Source organism: Podarcis bocagei (assembly GCF_964188305.1).
Source record: "Podarcis bocagei genome assembly, chromosome: 5".
Taxonomy (NCBI): Eukaryota; Metazoa; Chordata; class Lepidosauria; order Squamata; family Lacertidae; genus Podarcis; species Podarcis bocagei.
The window spans coordinates 84,956,952-84,973,601 of record NC_138129.1 but is presented as its reverse complement, the minus strand read 5'-3'; the positions used below and the strand labels follow the sequence as shown (position 1 = coordinate 84,973,601).

The 16,650-nt window shown below is 46.0% G+C and overlaps 1 protein-coding gene across 1 annotated transcript in view; it reads left to right on the top strand.

Moving 5' to 3' along the window:
* The window catches only part of CRB1 (crumbs cell polarity complex component 1), a 144,768-nt gene that overhangs the window by 30,138 nt on the left and 97,980 nt on the right, over window positions 1-16,650 (top strand). The window contains exon 2 of the mRNA XM_081194562.1: window positions 5,947-6,534. Coding sequence (XP_081050688.1) covers window positions 5,947-6,534 — 588 coding nt within the window. The remainder of the gene's footprint in view (window positions 1-5,946; window positions 6,535-16,650) is intronic.

Here is a 16,650-nt window from a genome sequence, read left to right as displayed (position 1 = left end):
TGTTTGAGTTCCTATAAATACTGTTGAGGGGGTGTGGTGTATAGCCTACAACGTTCTGGGCAGAGAGGAAGTTCCCAGGTTAGTGTGCCTTTTCTTCTTTTGTTCATTAATTACTTGAGGGATATCTTGAGTGATTTCTTGAGTGATATTCTGAGTACCACTTAGGAGGGTCATTAGGTGTGGATTAGTTGCTAAAGCTTTCGTGTCTTGACCTCTTGAGCTTGTGAAGAGTTTTTCTGAGAAGATGGCTGTACTGCACTTAGTTGTGCTCTGGCTTGGCTTCGTGTATAGGGGCGAGCTGTGGTTTTGTGCCCTGTGCCAGCCAGATCTGTGTAGGGATTGCAGGGGGGTGCAGCATCCGGAGGTGCCACTATGGTTTGGCTACTGGATGGTGTCTGTAATTTATCTGTGGAGAGGGTCTGGGTTTGGGTCTGGTGTGGTTGATTGGAGATGGCGTTCTGTGTGCCTCTGGTTCTGGTGTCGGTTTTTGTGGGGAGGGCTATTTTCCAGATGTCTGGCAGGCGGGACGTATCGTCACGCTTGTTCATGTTGTGAGGGTGTTTCTCTATCTCGATGGCTTCCATGATTATTCTCTTGTGGTGATGTTCCATGTTAAAGAGCAATTTGGAATCTGCAAAATTAATTTCGTGTCCTGTTTCTTTCATGTGTTGGTAAAGAGAGGAAGTTTTTTCTTCTTTTTTGACGGCATTCTTGTGTTCTGCGATACGTGCATTTATTCGTCTGTTTGTGTGTACTTCATCCACAATGGACAAAGATACAAACAGATAGAAGGAGCACCTATGGGATCACCCCTCTCACCGGTCATCGCAAATCTGTACATGGAACACTTTGAAACCAATGCTTTAGACAAGTCAGAACACAAACCCAAACTTTGGCTCAGATATGTTGACGACACCTTTGTAATTTGGCCACACGGGAAGAAAAAACTAGATAGCTTCCTCACACATCTCAACAGCCTACACCCCAAAATACAATTCACTATGGAAATAGAAGCCAACAACCAACTTCCCTTCCTTGACGTCCTAATCTACAAAAAACCTGATGGCTCCCTAGGACACACTATCTACCGGAAAAAAACACACACCAACCGCTACTTACATGCACAATCACACCACCACCCTGCACAAATAAACTCCGTAGCCAAGACTCTCATCTCCAGAACCAAACGCCTGGCTGACAAAGACCACTTGACAACTGAGTTACAGAATCTCTCAAATGTGTTAATCGCCAACGGATACCAGCAAAACAGGGTTACGAAGCTAATCCAAAAAGAAACACCCCCCAAAAACCAAGACACAGAAGAAAACAATGGCATGGCCCTCCTTCCTTATATCAAGGGCACTACAGATAAAATTAGCAAAATCCTCCATAAACACAATATCAAAACAGCCTTTTGCACCAACCAAAAAATAGCCAATATCCTCAGAAACCCCAAAGATAAAATCCAGTTAGAAAACCAAGGGGTCTATGAAATACCCTGCAAAGTCTGCCCAGCCACGTACATTGGACAAACAAACAGACGAATAAATGCACGTATCGCAGAACACAAGAATGCCGTCAAAAAAGAAGAAAAAACTTCCTCTCTTTACCAACACATGAAAGAAACAGGACACGAAATTAATTTTGCAGATTCCAAATTGCTCTTTAACATGGAACATCACCACAAGAGAATAATCATGGAAGCCATCGAGATAGAGAAACACCCTCACAACATGAACAAGCGTGACGATACGTCCCGCCTGCCAGACATCTGGAAAATAGCCCTCCCCACAAAAACCGACACCAGAACCAGAGGCACACAGAACGCCATCTCCAATCAACCACACCAGACCCAAACCCAGACCCTCTCCACAGATAAATTACAGACACCATCCAGTAGCCAAACCATAGTGGCACCTCCGGATGCTGCACCCCCCTGCAATCCCTACACAGATCTGGCTGGCACAGGGCACAAAACCACAGCTCGCCCCTATACACGAAGCCAAGCCAGAGCACAACTAAGTGCAGTACAGCCATCTTCTCAGAAAAACTCTTCACAAGCTCAAGAGGTCAAGACACGAAAGCTTTAGCAACTAATCCACACCTAATGACCCTCCTAAGTGGTACTCAGAATATCACTCAAGAAATCACTCAAGATATCCCTCAAGTAATTAATGAACAAAAGAAGAAAAGGCACACTAACCTGGGAACTTCCTCTCTGCCCAGAACGTTGTAGGCTATACACCACACCCCCTCAACAGTATTTATAGGAACTCAAACACTGAGATCCTGCTCTGTTCCAGTAACAAGAAGCCGAAAGCACCAGCCTGAAGATGACGAGTGAGACCTCGTCGAAACGTCGCCTAGACACCCCAACTCTTACACGGGAAGACACCCGAAGACACCAAAACCTGCATTCCTGTACCCGTGAAAATCTACGAAAGCATATATATATATATATATATATATATATATATATATATATATATATATATTCCTTGCCTTCCATTCCCTTTCTTCTTGCCCAGGGCAGCCCTGCCCCTTAGAGCCAGCACTTCCTGTGGGGCTCGGCCTCAAGGTGGCGGCCTCTACTCCTGTTCACCTACTCTCCAGGAACTGCTATGAGCTGCCTAAGAGAGGAGGCCAGAAGTGGCAGCCATGGAGAGGCAACAGGATCACAGCCTTTGCAGCCACCAGTGCCATCACTTAGGATAAGCACATGTGACTTTACACCACAGCGGGTGGCACTGTGGTCTAAACCACTGAGCCTCTTGGACTTGCCAATCAGAAGGTCAACTGTTCAAAACCCGGTGACAGAGTGAGCTCCCGTTGCTCTGTCCCAGCTCGTGCCAACCTAGCAGTTCGAAAGTATGCCAGTGCAAGTAGATAAATAGGTACCGCTGTGGCGGGAAGGTAAACAGCATTTCCGTGCACTCTGGTTTCCGTCACAGTGTTCCGTTGCACCAGAAGCGGTTTAGTCCTGCTGGCCACATGACCTGGAAAGCTGTCTGCGGACAAACGCAGGCTCGCTCGGCCTGAAAGCGAGATGAGCACCGCAACCCCATAGCTGCCTTTGACTGGACTTAACCGCCCAGGGGTCCTTAACACTAGTTTCGCTGCCACTTATCTGGATGGCGCGGGTGCCAGGCAGTGAGCTTGAGGGTATGCTGGCACACTGGTTGGAGCACCACATTGATGTTGCCAGTTTGCCCATGGACCTTGCATGCTGCACTGCACTGGCATGTAAGCAGCTGTGGTACCAGTGTCGGGATAACAGTCTCCACCATGCCAGCTGATCCTGGGTATTGCGTTATGCTCTGCCACAGGCAGGACTAGTGAGCAGGAACTCATGAGCTGAAGTCTGCTGATGCTGGATTTTGTCCATATGTAAAAGCCCTTGCACACAAACATTTATTGTGGACTCGGTTCTGTTCATGTACGTAAGTGCAGAGGCTGGGAGAAGTGAGTGTAAGGACAGCTGCAGATATTTGCTTTGCTTTTCCCAGCTCACTTACCTCCCTTTACTGTATATCAATTTTGCTGTAAAGGCAAATGCTGACCACTCCCAACAGTTTAGTTTACATAGGTTTTGGGGTTTTAAAACTGGATTTCTGTAATATTTTATTAGTACTAATCCCAACCAGCAGATGTCGCTCTTTACTGTGAGCAAACATCTTGAGAAAACTCTTCTTGACTTCAGATTCTAATATATTCCATTTTCGGAGGGGGGGGGGATCCCCTTGCCAAGCATCTCAGTTACATCAAAAGGCCTTAACGATGGGGTAAAATGTTTGGCACTAATTCCTCCAGTAATTAGGTTAACGCCGTGATGCCTTTTAAAGAGACTTGGAGAATTACTTCATGTGTCAGTCAGTCTAAATCCAAAGTGATCGGCAGTTTATTTTAATTTTTTTGGATGTTAAATATTAATTTTTTAAAGAAATCTCTGTCAAACCAGGTCACTGCTAAGTGATCTTAATTGGTTGAGAATTGGGGGGGGGCACTTGTATGATTCTTATTCTGCATTCAAAGAAAGATCTTGCTCCCAACATCACTGAAGGTTTCAATCCCACCCTCCTCCCTCAAACCCTTTTTACACTCCTTTCTGACACTGTTAATTGGGACAATATTCTTGATCGAAGAACAGATGTTTGCACCTCAAGCATGAGGAAGCCCATGTGCCTAGGCGCAGCAGGCTGATACCCCCTAGCAGGGGTTACTCAAACGGCAGGTCGCAGCACACAGGAAAAGTGGTTCTCGTGGAATCAGATACTTGCTTTCCTGCACGGAAAGGTCAGAAGTCAAGACGCTCTCCTGTAGTTTCCTTTCCATTTTCCTGCACGCAACCCAGTTCAGTCTGTGTCTTGAGAAGGACGTTATGGTAGGGTGGCACTGTGCTCTGCTTTATAGAGAGCAGTCCTCTGTTCGCAGGGATATCAGACGACAGTCCTCTATTTGAAATGTTGCTCTGGTCCAAGTCTGGTCTGAAGATAATAAACTGTAAAAGAAGCCCAGACAGCAGGTCACCTGGTCACATTTCTCCTTATTATAGCGAGATGTATTGCATTTCTTCTTATATCACAGCAATCCTTTTCTAAAGTTGTGCCTATACATCTGAATTAGCATGTGTAAATTTTATGCAAAATAGTACCTTTTTTGTGATGATGCATTTTCATTATTTTATTATTATTAATTACATTTGCATGCAGCCTCATAACATCTCTACAGAAGCTTACGATTAATAATTAAAAACAACCCTCTGCAAATGGCAAAAATGAGGCATAAAACTGTAAGAATAAAAAAGCAACAAAAATACAGCAGAAAGATAAAACGTATCATGATTCCAAAGTTAGAACACAAATTTTGAAAGCAAGAGGTTTTTGGTTTTTGTTTTGTTTTAGTTTGGGCAAAGTCTAAGTGGCTATTCTAAGATATGGAAAACTCCAAAACCCATTATTCACATTTGGTCAGATCTAAACCACTGAGCCTCTTGGGCTTGCCGATCAGAAGGTTGGCAGTTTGAATCTCCGCGACAGGGTGAGCTCCCGTTGTTCGGTCCCAGCTCCTGCCAACCTAGCAGTTCGAAAGCACATCAAAGTGCAAGTAGATAAATAGATACCGCTCCGGCAGGAAGGTAAACGGCGTTTCCGTGCGCTGTTCTGGTTCACCAGAAGTGGCTTAGTCATGCTGACTACATGACCCGGAAGCTGTCTGTGGACAAACGCCGGCTCCCTCTGCCAATAAAGTGAGATGAGCACCGCAGCCCCAGAGTCGTCCACAACTGGACCTAACAGTCAGGGGTACTTTTACCTTTACCTTTACCTAAAGCTATGATCAATTTTGCACAGAACACAGGTGTAACCTCCACAGTCTAAATGATTATGAAGGCAAGAGGGAAGGAGACTAATGCACAGATAAAATAATAAATGTGAGGAATGTGGCCTGGGGCGGGTCCTGAAGGCCAGGTTGAAAGGCATGGAGGACTGTATTTGTTCCCCTGGCTTTGCAGGTCCCTGTTCCTGTATGCAGTGTCAGCAGAGAGAATGAGAATTCAGCAGAGGGAGTACTGGAATTCTTAAACTACCTGACATTTATTTTCCATAATAAATTGCACTTTTGCATGTCATGGTTCACCGATAGATGCATTTCTGTGCACCCTTCACCCCAATATATGCATTTTTGGGGGGTACACATTTCTTGGTTGGAGAAGTGCATTGCAAAATTAAGAAAAGAAATTGAAGGAATGCTGTGTTTTGACTCATGTATTGTTTTGGGAAGGGTGAGTTGGTTCTCCTTAAAAACTGCAACCTGAACAGAATTTCTCTCCCCCCACCCCAACCTTTAGCATAGACGACAACAACATTTTGTTGCAGCCACGCCACTTCTTGCTATACATTTTAATTGTCCCCGGAGTTGCCCATTAACCGCTTGCCTTTCCTTTTCTAGAGTCACTTTGCCTCAAAGATGGTCCCAGGTGCCTGTCGAGCTCTTGCCAAAAGGATCCGGAATGTGGCGGTGCTGCCGCAGAGGGCGGCTGCGGCTGTCCGGACTCGCCAGGTGTCACCCCAGCCAAAAGGTGTGCCAAGCAACCCTACGACCCTTGCTCCTCCAGCCCGTGTCTTCACAACGCCACCTGCTCAAGCGCTGCAGGGAACCTCAGCTTTACTTGCACCTGCCCTGCGGGGTACGCCGGACCTACCTGCGAAACCGCTGCCAGCACCTGCGGCTCGCATTTCTGCGGCCACGGAGGCACGTGCTTGGAGGAGCCCGGTGGCCCCGCTTGCCTCTGTACAGAAGGGTATACAGGTCCATCCTGTGAAACTGACATTGATGAATGCCTTTCCAGCCCTTGCCTCAACGGAGCAGTGTGCAGGGACCGGGTCCGTGGGTACGCCTGCTACTGTGTGCCAGGGTACCAAGGGAAGCACTGTAACCTGGAAGTGGATGAATGTGCTTCAGATCCTTGCCTGAATGGTGCCACATGCCTCAACCTGATAGGGAATTATGAGTGTGTTTGCCCTCTTGAGTACACAGGTAAGAGCTCATTCATTCATTCATTCATTATATTAGATTCATATACCACCCTTCATCCCAGGGCAGCTCACAAAATAAAATACAGGATAAAAACATGGAAATTATTATTATTATTGTTATTGTTATTATTACTATTTATTTATTTATTGAATTTATATACCACCTAATACCCAGGGGTCTCAGGGCGGCTCACAGAAAAAAAATCAAGATATAAAACCACAAAATACATAATAAAAATAAAAAACAACAACCCAATTGCCCCCCTCAGTTGATTGTAGAGCACTCAGAGATGGTGAATGTCGAGGAGCTTGGCTCTCCCTCCCTCTCTCCATTGGAATCCTTCCACAGAGCAGTTGTTGGTAGATCACTCTGTTTATTGGATTGTGGTTTTTTTGGAAGATCTCTATACATTTGCAGAACCATCACACCCATCACAGTGGTTGGGTGTCACAGTGTACAATGTCCAATGAATAACAAGCAAGATTACTAATTTCCTAATTAACGTGGCACCTCAAAGTCTTTTCTTTGGAAGTGCCTGAAAGCTGCTTCTGCAGAAACCTTGGCTGATCACACTCCTTAAAACCCTGATCTGCAGCTCCAAGAGTAATGTGCAGGTTGAAACATAATTATCCTTCAGATTTCATACTTCTCTGGGTTTTCTGCTGTATAGTTTGTACATGGTTCTTCTCACTATTCTTCTGTAGCATGGAATCCACTTCTGATGGCAGTCAGCAGGGGTGGTGAACCACTTACTCTCCTGTGTGTTAAACCCATGTCAGTCAGCGAGTAAGCACATACTTTCTTGTGCATCATCAAAACAGCAAAACAATCACCCCCCCTTCCTACAGACATATCTAAAAGGCTGTAGAATATTAGTCAAAGGCCTGGCTGAAGAGGAATGTTTTCACCTGGTGCCTAAAAATATGTGATGAAGGCACTAGCCAAGCCTCCCTGGGGAGAATATTCTACAAACAAGGGGCCAATGCAGAGAAGGCCCAGTCTCGTGTTGACACCCTCCGGACTTTAAATGGAGGCGGCACATGAAGAAGGGCCTCAGATGATGAGCACAGAGTCCGGGTCAGTTTATATGGCGCAAGGCAGTCTTTGAGGTATTGCAGTCCTCAAAGGCTTTGTAAGTCAAGAACAGCATTTTGAATTAGGCCCGGAAACTAACTGGCAGCCAGTGCAGTTGGGCCAGCATTCGTGTGATATGCTCAAACTGTCTTGCTCAGATGAGCAACCTGGGTGGTGAATTCTGCACCAGCTCAAGCTTCTGATTCCTACTGATATAAACAGCTTGTACTTTGCAAGCATAGATGCATTTTCCTGCCTGTGATCAGGTGGAACTCCCTTTTCTCGCCAAACCCAAGACCGATTCAGGTGCGTGGTGTCGGGAGCAGGTCAGCAATAAGTCGCACGCTGCCAGCAAAGCTAACTCTTTATTCAAAGAAGCAGTCTTGAAAGACTTACACAGGTTCCCAGTACGTTTCCGAGCACAATTCAAAGTGTTGGTGCTGACCTTTAAAGCCCTAAACGGCCTCGGTCCAGTATACCTGAAGGAGCGTCTCCACCTCCATTGTTCTGCCCGGACACAGAGGTCCAGCGCCGAGGGCCTTCTGGTGGTTCCCTCGCTGTGAGAAGCCAAGTTACAGGGAACCAGGCAGAGGGCCTTCTTGGTAGTGGCGCCCGCCCTGTGGAACGCCCTCCCACCAGATGTCAAAGAGAAAAATAACTACCAAACTTTTAGAAGACATCTAAAGGCAGCCCTGTTTAGGGAAGCTTTTAATGCTTAGTAGGTTATTGTATTTTAGTGTTTTGTTGGAAGCCACCCAGAGTGGCTGGGGGACCCTCTAATAATAAATTATTATTATTATTATTATTATTATTATTATTATTATTATTATTATTAGAGGCCAGACCTAGTAAAAGCAGCAAGTCTCCCCAGTAGATCTTTCTCCAAGGCAGTTGTGAAGACTGAATGGATGTTCTCGCCTTCCCACGGCTAGCTAAGGCTCCTCCTCCCTTGGGTCCTTCCCAAGCAATCTGAGACTCTGACGCCTTGTCTGCCTTTGCTCCACTATCTTCATACCTCTTCCGGTGCGGAGAGACCAGAGGAGAGGGAAGCTGGTCGCAGAAGGAGGTGGGGTGCCCCTGGCTTCTACCGTAGCCTGCCTGATCTCTGCCTCTTGGTGTCTTTGCCCCAGTTCCTATCACTAGCTGCATTTAGCACTACACTGGAATTGTGCAGAGGCAGGAAAGTGTCTCTGCAGGGTACATTCAGTTTCCCTACTGTATAAACAAGTCAGTTGCTCTCCTTACTCTCGAATCATATTTATTAAAAAGTAGCACTACTATACTGCAGCTATTAAAGAGTCACATTTTCATTTTTTTATACAACTCTTAAGTTGAAAAGGATGGTTAAGTGGTGAATGCCTACAGCAGGAGCAGGAAACCTGCAGCTGTCTAGATGTTCCTGGACTATGACTCCCATCATCCCTGACAATTAGCCATGCAGGCAGGGACCCCTGGGAGATGAGTTCAGCAGCTTTGGGGGGGGGGGAGATAACATGTTTCCCAACCCTAGCCTACAGCTAACACACAAATGAAACCTGCAAGATTATATGTTCGAAAAACAGCAGAGGGAAAGGTAAAAGAATAGGAAAACAATTCATTCGGCACGCAAGCTTTTGCATTAGCTCAGATTTGATGTAACTCAAAAAGAGGACCTTGCCAACAAAGGTCCGTATACTTAAAGCTATGGTTTTCCCAGTAGTGATGTATGGAAGTGAGAGCTGGACCATCAAGAAGGCTGATCGCCGAAAAATTGATGCTTTTGAATTATGGTGCTGGAGGAGACTCTTGAGAGTCCCATGGACTGCAAGAAGAGCAAACCTATCCACTCTGAAGGAAATCAGCCCTGAGTGCTCACTGGAAGGACAGATCCTGAAGCTGAGGCTCCAATACTTTGGCCACCTCATGAGAAGAGAAGACTCCCTGGAAAAGACCCTGATGCTGGGAAAGATGGAGGGCACAAGAAGGGGACGACAGAGGACGAAATGGTTGGACAGTGTTCTCGAAGCTACAAACATGAGTTTGACTAAACTGCGGGAGGCAGTGGAAGACAGGAGTGCCTGGCGTGCTCTGATCCATGGGGTCACAAAGAGTCGGACACAACTAAACGACTAAACAACAACAACAAAAAAGAGGAAATGGAAGAGAGTATAGCATGTAGCAGAAACTGCAGTCTGTTACAGGGTCAAACTACACGCTTTTTTAAAAAATGCATGCTTAAGCGGCCCGTTTTTGTTTTGAAGGAGAAGCAGCTGCAGAGTGCCCTGAACTGGATAGTGCTCCAAATTTAGGCTGGTGTTCCATGCAGTTCCTCACAGAACCCCATGCCCTGGCTCCTGTTTGTCCTCAAAGACACTGTTTTGAACCCATGCTCTGCTGACTTCATGCCAGTGAGCACTTCCTATATGCTGCTAAACCGTGCCTTTGCAGATCAATTGGCACCTGCCCAGACAATGCCTCCTGACCCCTAAAGCCTGTCTGTGGAGTAGTCATGTTCAGACAATTTCCTGTTCACCTTTGAGGTCTCGTTTCCATTCATCCACAGTCCATTCCTTTCTTTTCTATGGAGAGGGTTTATTGAGCAAGCCATGCAACGTACTAGATTCTGTCTCTTTTTTTCCAAAAGCCCTTCTGTATCTTCCACAACTGTCAGTCATCTTTGCCTTCCCAGCTCTCCGTGCCCACTAAGTTGTTCTAGCGATCTTCTTGACCTACAGTATTGTATACAACTTACTCTCTCATATTCATGACGACCAGGGTCATTCTCAGCTGTGCTTCCTACTGCTCCTACATAATGTAGCCAGTAGCTTCATTATTCTGTTGCAACCTCTGGACACGCAATTTCATTACATTACTGACTACCACGTAAAATTATCTCTAACCATTTAATCGATAGACTGAGGCTACTGTATGAAAATGAAATTCCAGGCTCTTGTTTCACAATAACAATCACAATAATTTTATTATTTATACTCTGTCCATCTGGCTGGGTTTCCCCAGCCACAATGTGCAACAGCTTTCCAAAGAATCTTATACTTTTGCACTGTCTTAAAAGTGAATGTTAATTTATCCAAACGTGGGTGTCTAATAACCCAGTTCTTTGAAAGCCCCCGAATTACCTCCTCGTATATTTTGCATATATTTTGCAAACACAACCAATCCCTTGTGCATTTTAAAAATCACTTTGGGTCCCTATTTCACCTGCCATACAAGCAGAACCAACTAATCATTATTGTATATTCTTGGCATTTGCATTGCATGCGAACTAAACTAGCAAACTCTCAAGCGGGGAAAGGAAGCACAGCTGGAGGTCAGTGCAATATGTTCTCGGTAATCCCGTTTTCACAGAGCGGATTTCTCGGGCATTCAAAATCTCCCCATGAAATTTCCTATAATACCCTTTAATATTGGACATAGTCTATAACAGTCAGTTCTTGAGCTTTAGCCACCTTTACTTGAAGACAGAGAGAAAGCATCTGTTTGCCGTTTGATAGGACTCCTTTGTAAGTAAGTTCTGTTAAAATCAAAGAGACTGACTTCTAAGGCAGCAGTCCAAACCAAGATCCACCCAAATGAGCATGTTAGGATCCATTGGATCTCCATCTCAGCTGACCAGTTCCTGGGACAGGAGAGCTACACTGAAGTAAGCCCCACATCCTGGCTCAATAGGATGTGGGTGGCGCTGTGGTCTAAACCACTGAGCATCTTGGGCTTGCTAATCAGAAATTTGGCAGTACGAATCCCCGCGACAGAGTGAGCTCCTGTTGCTCTGTCCCAGCTCCTGCCAACCTAGCAGTTCAAAGCACACCAGTGCAAATAGATAAATAGGTACAGCTGCGGCGGGAAGCATTTCTGTGCACTCTGGTTTCTGTCACAGTGTTCCGTTGCACCAGAAGTGGTTTAGTCCTGCTGGCCACATGACCCGGAAAGCTGTCTGTGGACAAACACTGGATCTCTCGGCCTGAAAGCAAGATGAGTGCCGCAACCCCATAGTCACCTTTGACTGAACTTACCCATCCAGAGCAGTGCAGGGAAATGCTGTTTACCTTCCTGCCGGAGCGGTACCTATTTATCTACTTGTACTGCGTGCTTTTGAACTGCTAGGTTGGCAGGAGCAGGGACCAAGCAATGGGAGCTCAGCCAGTCGCAGGATTTGAACCACCGACCTTCTGATCAGCAAGCCCTCGGCTCTGTGGTTTAACCCACAGTGCCACCCACGTCCATTAGCATAGAGTTAGCTATATTTATAATCAGTGAAATCAATAGACTTAAATTCCTCAGCAGATTTTGATGTGGGCCAGTATGTCTCAAAGCAGAGCACTGCTAGGATATTTCCATTCTTGTTTCGTTCAATAACATGACAGAAACTTGTCAGATTCTTTTGACGGTAACAATGTTTAAATGGCATTATACGGATTAAAAACACGGGACTGCAACCACTTGGAGTTTCTTATGAACAATTTGGCAGTGCCTTTTTTTGACGGGGATGTATAGGGGGTGTATTTTTTCACCACTCACTGTGAAAATATTTGAAATAAAAAAATTCCTTCCAGTAGCACCTTAAAGACCAACTAAGTTAGTTCTTGGTATGAGCTTTCGTGTGCATGCACACTTCTTCAGATACACTGAAACAGAAGTTGCCAGATCCTTCTATATAGAGAGAAGGTGGGGAGGGGTATTACTCAGAAGGGTGGTGGGAATGGGAGATTGGCAGATAGCTGAGATGAGCCTGTTGACGACTCTTAACGACTGCAATAGGTCTTACAGGAAAAGGCAAGGGGTGAGAAGGTGAAAAATGGCTAAGTCATGTATAATGAGATAAGAATCCAATGTCTTTGTTCAGACCAGGTCTCTCCATGGTTTTAAGTTTGGTAATGAGTTGCAACTTCTGTTTCAGTGTATCTGAAGAAGTGTGCATGCACACGAAAGCTCATACCAAGAACTAACTTAGTTGGTCTTTAAGGTGCTACTGGAAGGAATTTTTTTATTTTGACTATGGCAGACCAACACGGCTACCTATCTGTAACTGAAAATATTTGCTTATTCGTTTAAACTGTGCCCCCCCACACTTTCCCTCACCAATAGCATCTTGCAGCAAAATTGGATTGCAATGTCACTGATTAAGTAAAATCACCCATGTGATTGATCTGGGAAGGAAAGACCAGCTTCCAAGGGGGAAAGTAGCACAGGAAAAGCAACTACGGGGACAAGAATACCACACCAGACCCTCCAAGTGCCCCTGTTTTCCAGGGACAGTCCCAGATTTACAGAAGCCATCCTGGTTTCAGATTAGATCCCAGAATGTCCCGCTTTTCCTTAGGATGTCCCTATTTTCATTGGAGAAATGTTGGAGGGTATGGGGTTATGTAACCCCTGAGCAATGGAGATAAGTACCTGTACAACCTTTAGAAAACAGCCCTGCATATGGAAGTTTTTTAAATGTTCTATTAATTATTATTATTATTAGTTGGAAGCTACCCAGAGTGTCACGGTCTGGTATATGGGCGATCAAAGTCCTGGCTGAGGACGTCGGGACCGGGGGCAAGATGGCAGGGTGGGAGCAGGAATAAGAGTCCAGAAACCAGGGGTCCAAGGGTCAGGAAGCAGGGAGTCACAAATTCAAGGGTCCAAGGGTCAAGAAGCAAGGAGTCACAAAGTCAAGGGTCCGAGGGTCGAGAAGCAAGGGATCACGAAGTCAAGGGTCCAAGGGTCGAGAAGCAAGGAGTCAAGAAGCCGAGGATCAGGAAGCAAGAAGCCAAACACAGCAAGGCAGGAAACAAGTTGCTATGGCAAAGCGCTAAAGGGAAATGCTGACCTTATATCCCTTCCCAGCTCTTGCCACCAGGTGCAGTGAGTTACCAAGCAGCCTCACCTGTGCAGCCGCGCCTTGCCTCTCCAGAACAAACTTAGGAAGGCCCCAGTCCTGCGAAGCCCTACTGGTCACAAGGCCTGGCTCCTGCATGCACTCCTGACACAGAGTACCTGGAGCAACCTATGTGCAGGGTATAAATAATAAAATGATGGTGGAATAGGATGTCCCTATTTTCATTGGAGTTATGTTCGAGGCTATGCCGTGCCAGTTTTAAAAAAGAAAAGTAAGTTAGCGTTTCCCTGAAGAAACTGGTAGTTTCCAACCTGGAAGTAAAAGGTGGCGAATATTTTGTGCAGCACTATCTAAAAACAAATGGACACAAACACACAAAAAACCACTCCTAAACAAACAAGGTTTATTAGGCAATTTCTAGTGAGCTAACGAGACAAAAACAGCAGACACTGCACAGTATACAAAGACATTATGATGGCTGCAAGCATTTTTGGAGAATGTGGATTAAAAATAGACTTAAGCCACTGTTCCCTCCCCCTTGCCACGAGTGCAGGGGTATGTAGAAAGGCAAAAACAGATCTTCTCTGTTGACTGACATCGGTTTCATTTGGGAGCCTGCCTTCAGTTAAGATCCATCATGCGCACACTGAGTGTTATTTCAAACAAGAAGTGTGTTGCCTTCCTGCCGCCCTGCTGTTACCAGTAGGTGTCTCAGCTCAGGCCAAGTGATGAGAGAAACTACCGAACCACACGAAAAGCTGGAGAGGGGAAGGAAGGAAAAGCCCATTAACTGCCAGCATGGCTGCTCTGAAATGATCACATTCGACCCGGACCTCCTGTTGTACGGAGGAAGCTGCATTTGTAACTTGCGACTCTCAGCCAAGCCTAAGGTTGTAGCACAGGGACGGACTCCTTGATGGACAGCAGGACATAATCCCCTCACCTCCAGGGACCGTGAGAGAGAGGACAATGTTCAAGTTAGGGAAGAACCAGAGATTAGACAGGACTGGGGTTGCCCAGCAGGCCTGGTGAAGAGACACCGGGCAGCCAGTTCACAAACAGTAACTGGTTCCCTGCCTCCCTTCTTCTCTCTGTTTTATTTTAACTTTTAGCAGTTTATTTCCACTGGCCATCCCAATGATTTGGCATTGATCGCTTACCTTCGAACATGTCAGAGCTGAAAAAGGGACAGTCCTGTGTACTTGTAACCTCTGTCCTCACGTTAAGGAGCACTGCTGGAGGCGCGCGCACACACACACACACACACACACACACACACACACACAACGCCCTCCCATTACTAGTTTCCAAAGGATGTGTTTGTAAATTGAGCTTAACATTTCCTCTCTTAAAATTTTAAAAACAGACGGTTTAATCTTGCCAAGGAAGTGGTTGGATACATTGTGAAAAAGCTGCAACTCAAACTTACTCAACACCATTTATTATCTGGATATGTGAATCCCTCTCTCTCTCTCTCTCTCTCTCTCTGTGTGTGTGTGTGTGTGTGTGTGTGTGTGCATGCCCCCAGCAAGGAAAAAGGAAGGAGTGTTCTGGCATATATTGTGTTCATATGCATTTACATTCACTGGAGTCAAGCAAGATTGTTTTCCTTTTATAGCATGGTCATATGCATGCTTTCTCAGATGAAAATGCCGCAGCTTTAAACTGAGTTTACTCAGAGGCAGGTGGATTTAGGATTGCTTCGTCAAGAGCTTTAACCTCTGCAAACCAAGGGAAAAGTCTGGGTCGGGGAGAGGAGAGGCGAGTGCAAGAAGCAAGCTAAGGAAATGTTTACAGGCAATTTCAAATATCACCCCCAAAGGAAGCATAGTCCAGGGTCTATCAGGAGCAGGCAACCAATTGCTGCAAAATGTGGAGAGCTGGAAAAATGGGAAACGGAGCAAACGGAAATGGACAAATCCAGGAGGGCCTCTGCATAAACAGCTTCCCTAGGCACTAGGTGTAACATAATTGCTCCCTCTTGGTAGTCATCAAAGTGTCATATCATAAGTGTAGGTCATATTATGTGAGTACAAAGGGGTTGCTAATTTGGGATCCAGCCTGCCCATTTTAATTAAATATTGTTACATTACATGTGCAGCATGAGAACCAGTAATTGTGGAGCTCGTGGTTGGAGGCAGCAGCTGTAGCCTGTGAAATGACCCTAAGCCAGCCTGGGACTTGGACCAAGTTTCATGCCTTGTCCCTTACTAAGACCTTCGTTGGTTTGGTTCATAGCTGTCAGCTGTCCCTTATTTGGCAGGAAACTCCATTATCCCAGCGCCGTGTCCCGCTGCTGTCCCTTATTGATGATGTCCCTTAAATTTCCCGGGTTTCAAAGGAAGCAGCTCCTCTCCCTCCCTCCCTCCCTGCCAGCCAGGGAGGAGGGAGGCTCCAACTGTGTTGCTTGGCTGCATTGTTCACCCAATAAGGAGTCTAAGACTGGGGGGGTGGAGCTTGCATGCCTTGTGCCAATCAAATCGACCACGTTGCCTGGGGACTTGCCTTTGCTCAGCGCTTCCCAGCAGAGAGGTGATGGTGGTTTTCCTTGCTGCATCCCCTTTGCCGGGTTGCTGCACTGTGGAAACCACCGCTTGAGGCTTTGTTTGGCTGCTGGCTGGGCTTTCTACCTTTGGCTCGGAGGAGCTCAGCAGTTGAACGTACCTGTGCCCTGAAAATCCCTTATTTTGGCTGCTGATCCCTTATTTTCGAGGCTGCTGGTCCCTTATTTTCAAATCTGTAAGTTGACAGCTATGCTTTGGTTCCTTCCAAACCCCTTAAATTTTCAGTGTTCTGCAGAGTCGAGTCTGGTTCCTGTTCTACCCACCCCATCTCTTCTTTGCAAAGCAGCCCATTCTGACTTCGAAAAAGGCTTCCCCACTTAGAAACCACAAAACCAACTTTAGGCACACGGAAGATCTGCACGCAGAAGCAGCCTGCAGGACTCCTCTCTTGACAGTCCTCTCCCAGATTTTGGAGGCAACACATTTAATACGTGTTTGTCCTCTCCCTCCCTCTGCTCCAGTCACTTCAGTCAGGGAAACCCAAGAGTCACTAGCAACAGCTGAATTGTCAGGAGCATGAGAGAGGTTGAAAGTAGAGGCAACAGAGGAAAGAAAGTGGGGCATAAAACACAAGCCCAAAGAGACTACATACGTTGACATATGGCTTGAGAACAGCTTCCAGCAGCAATGACGAAAATAATAAGGGTAAAAATTCCA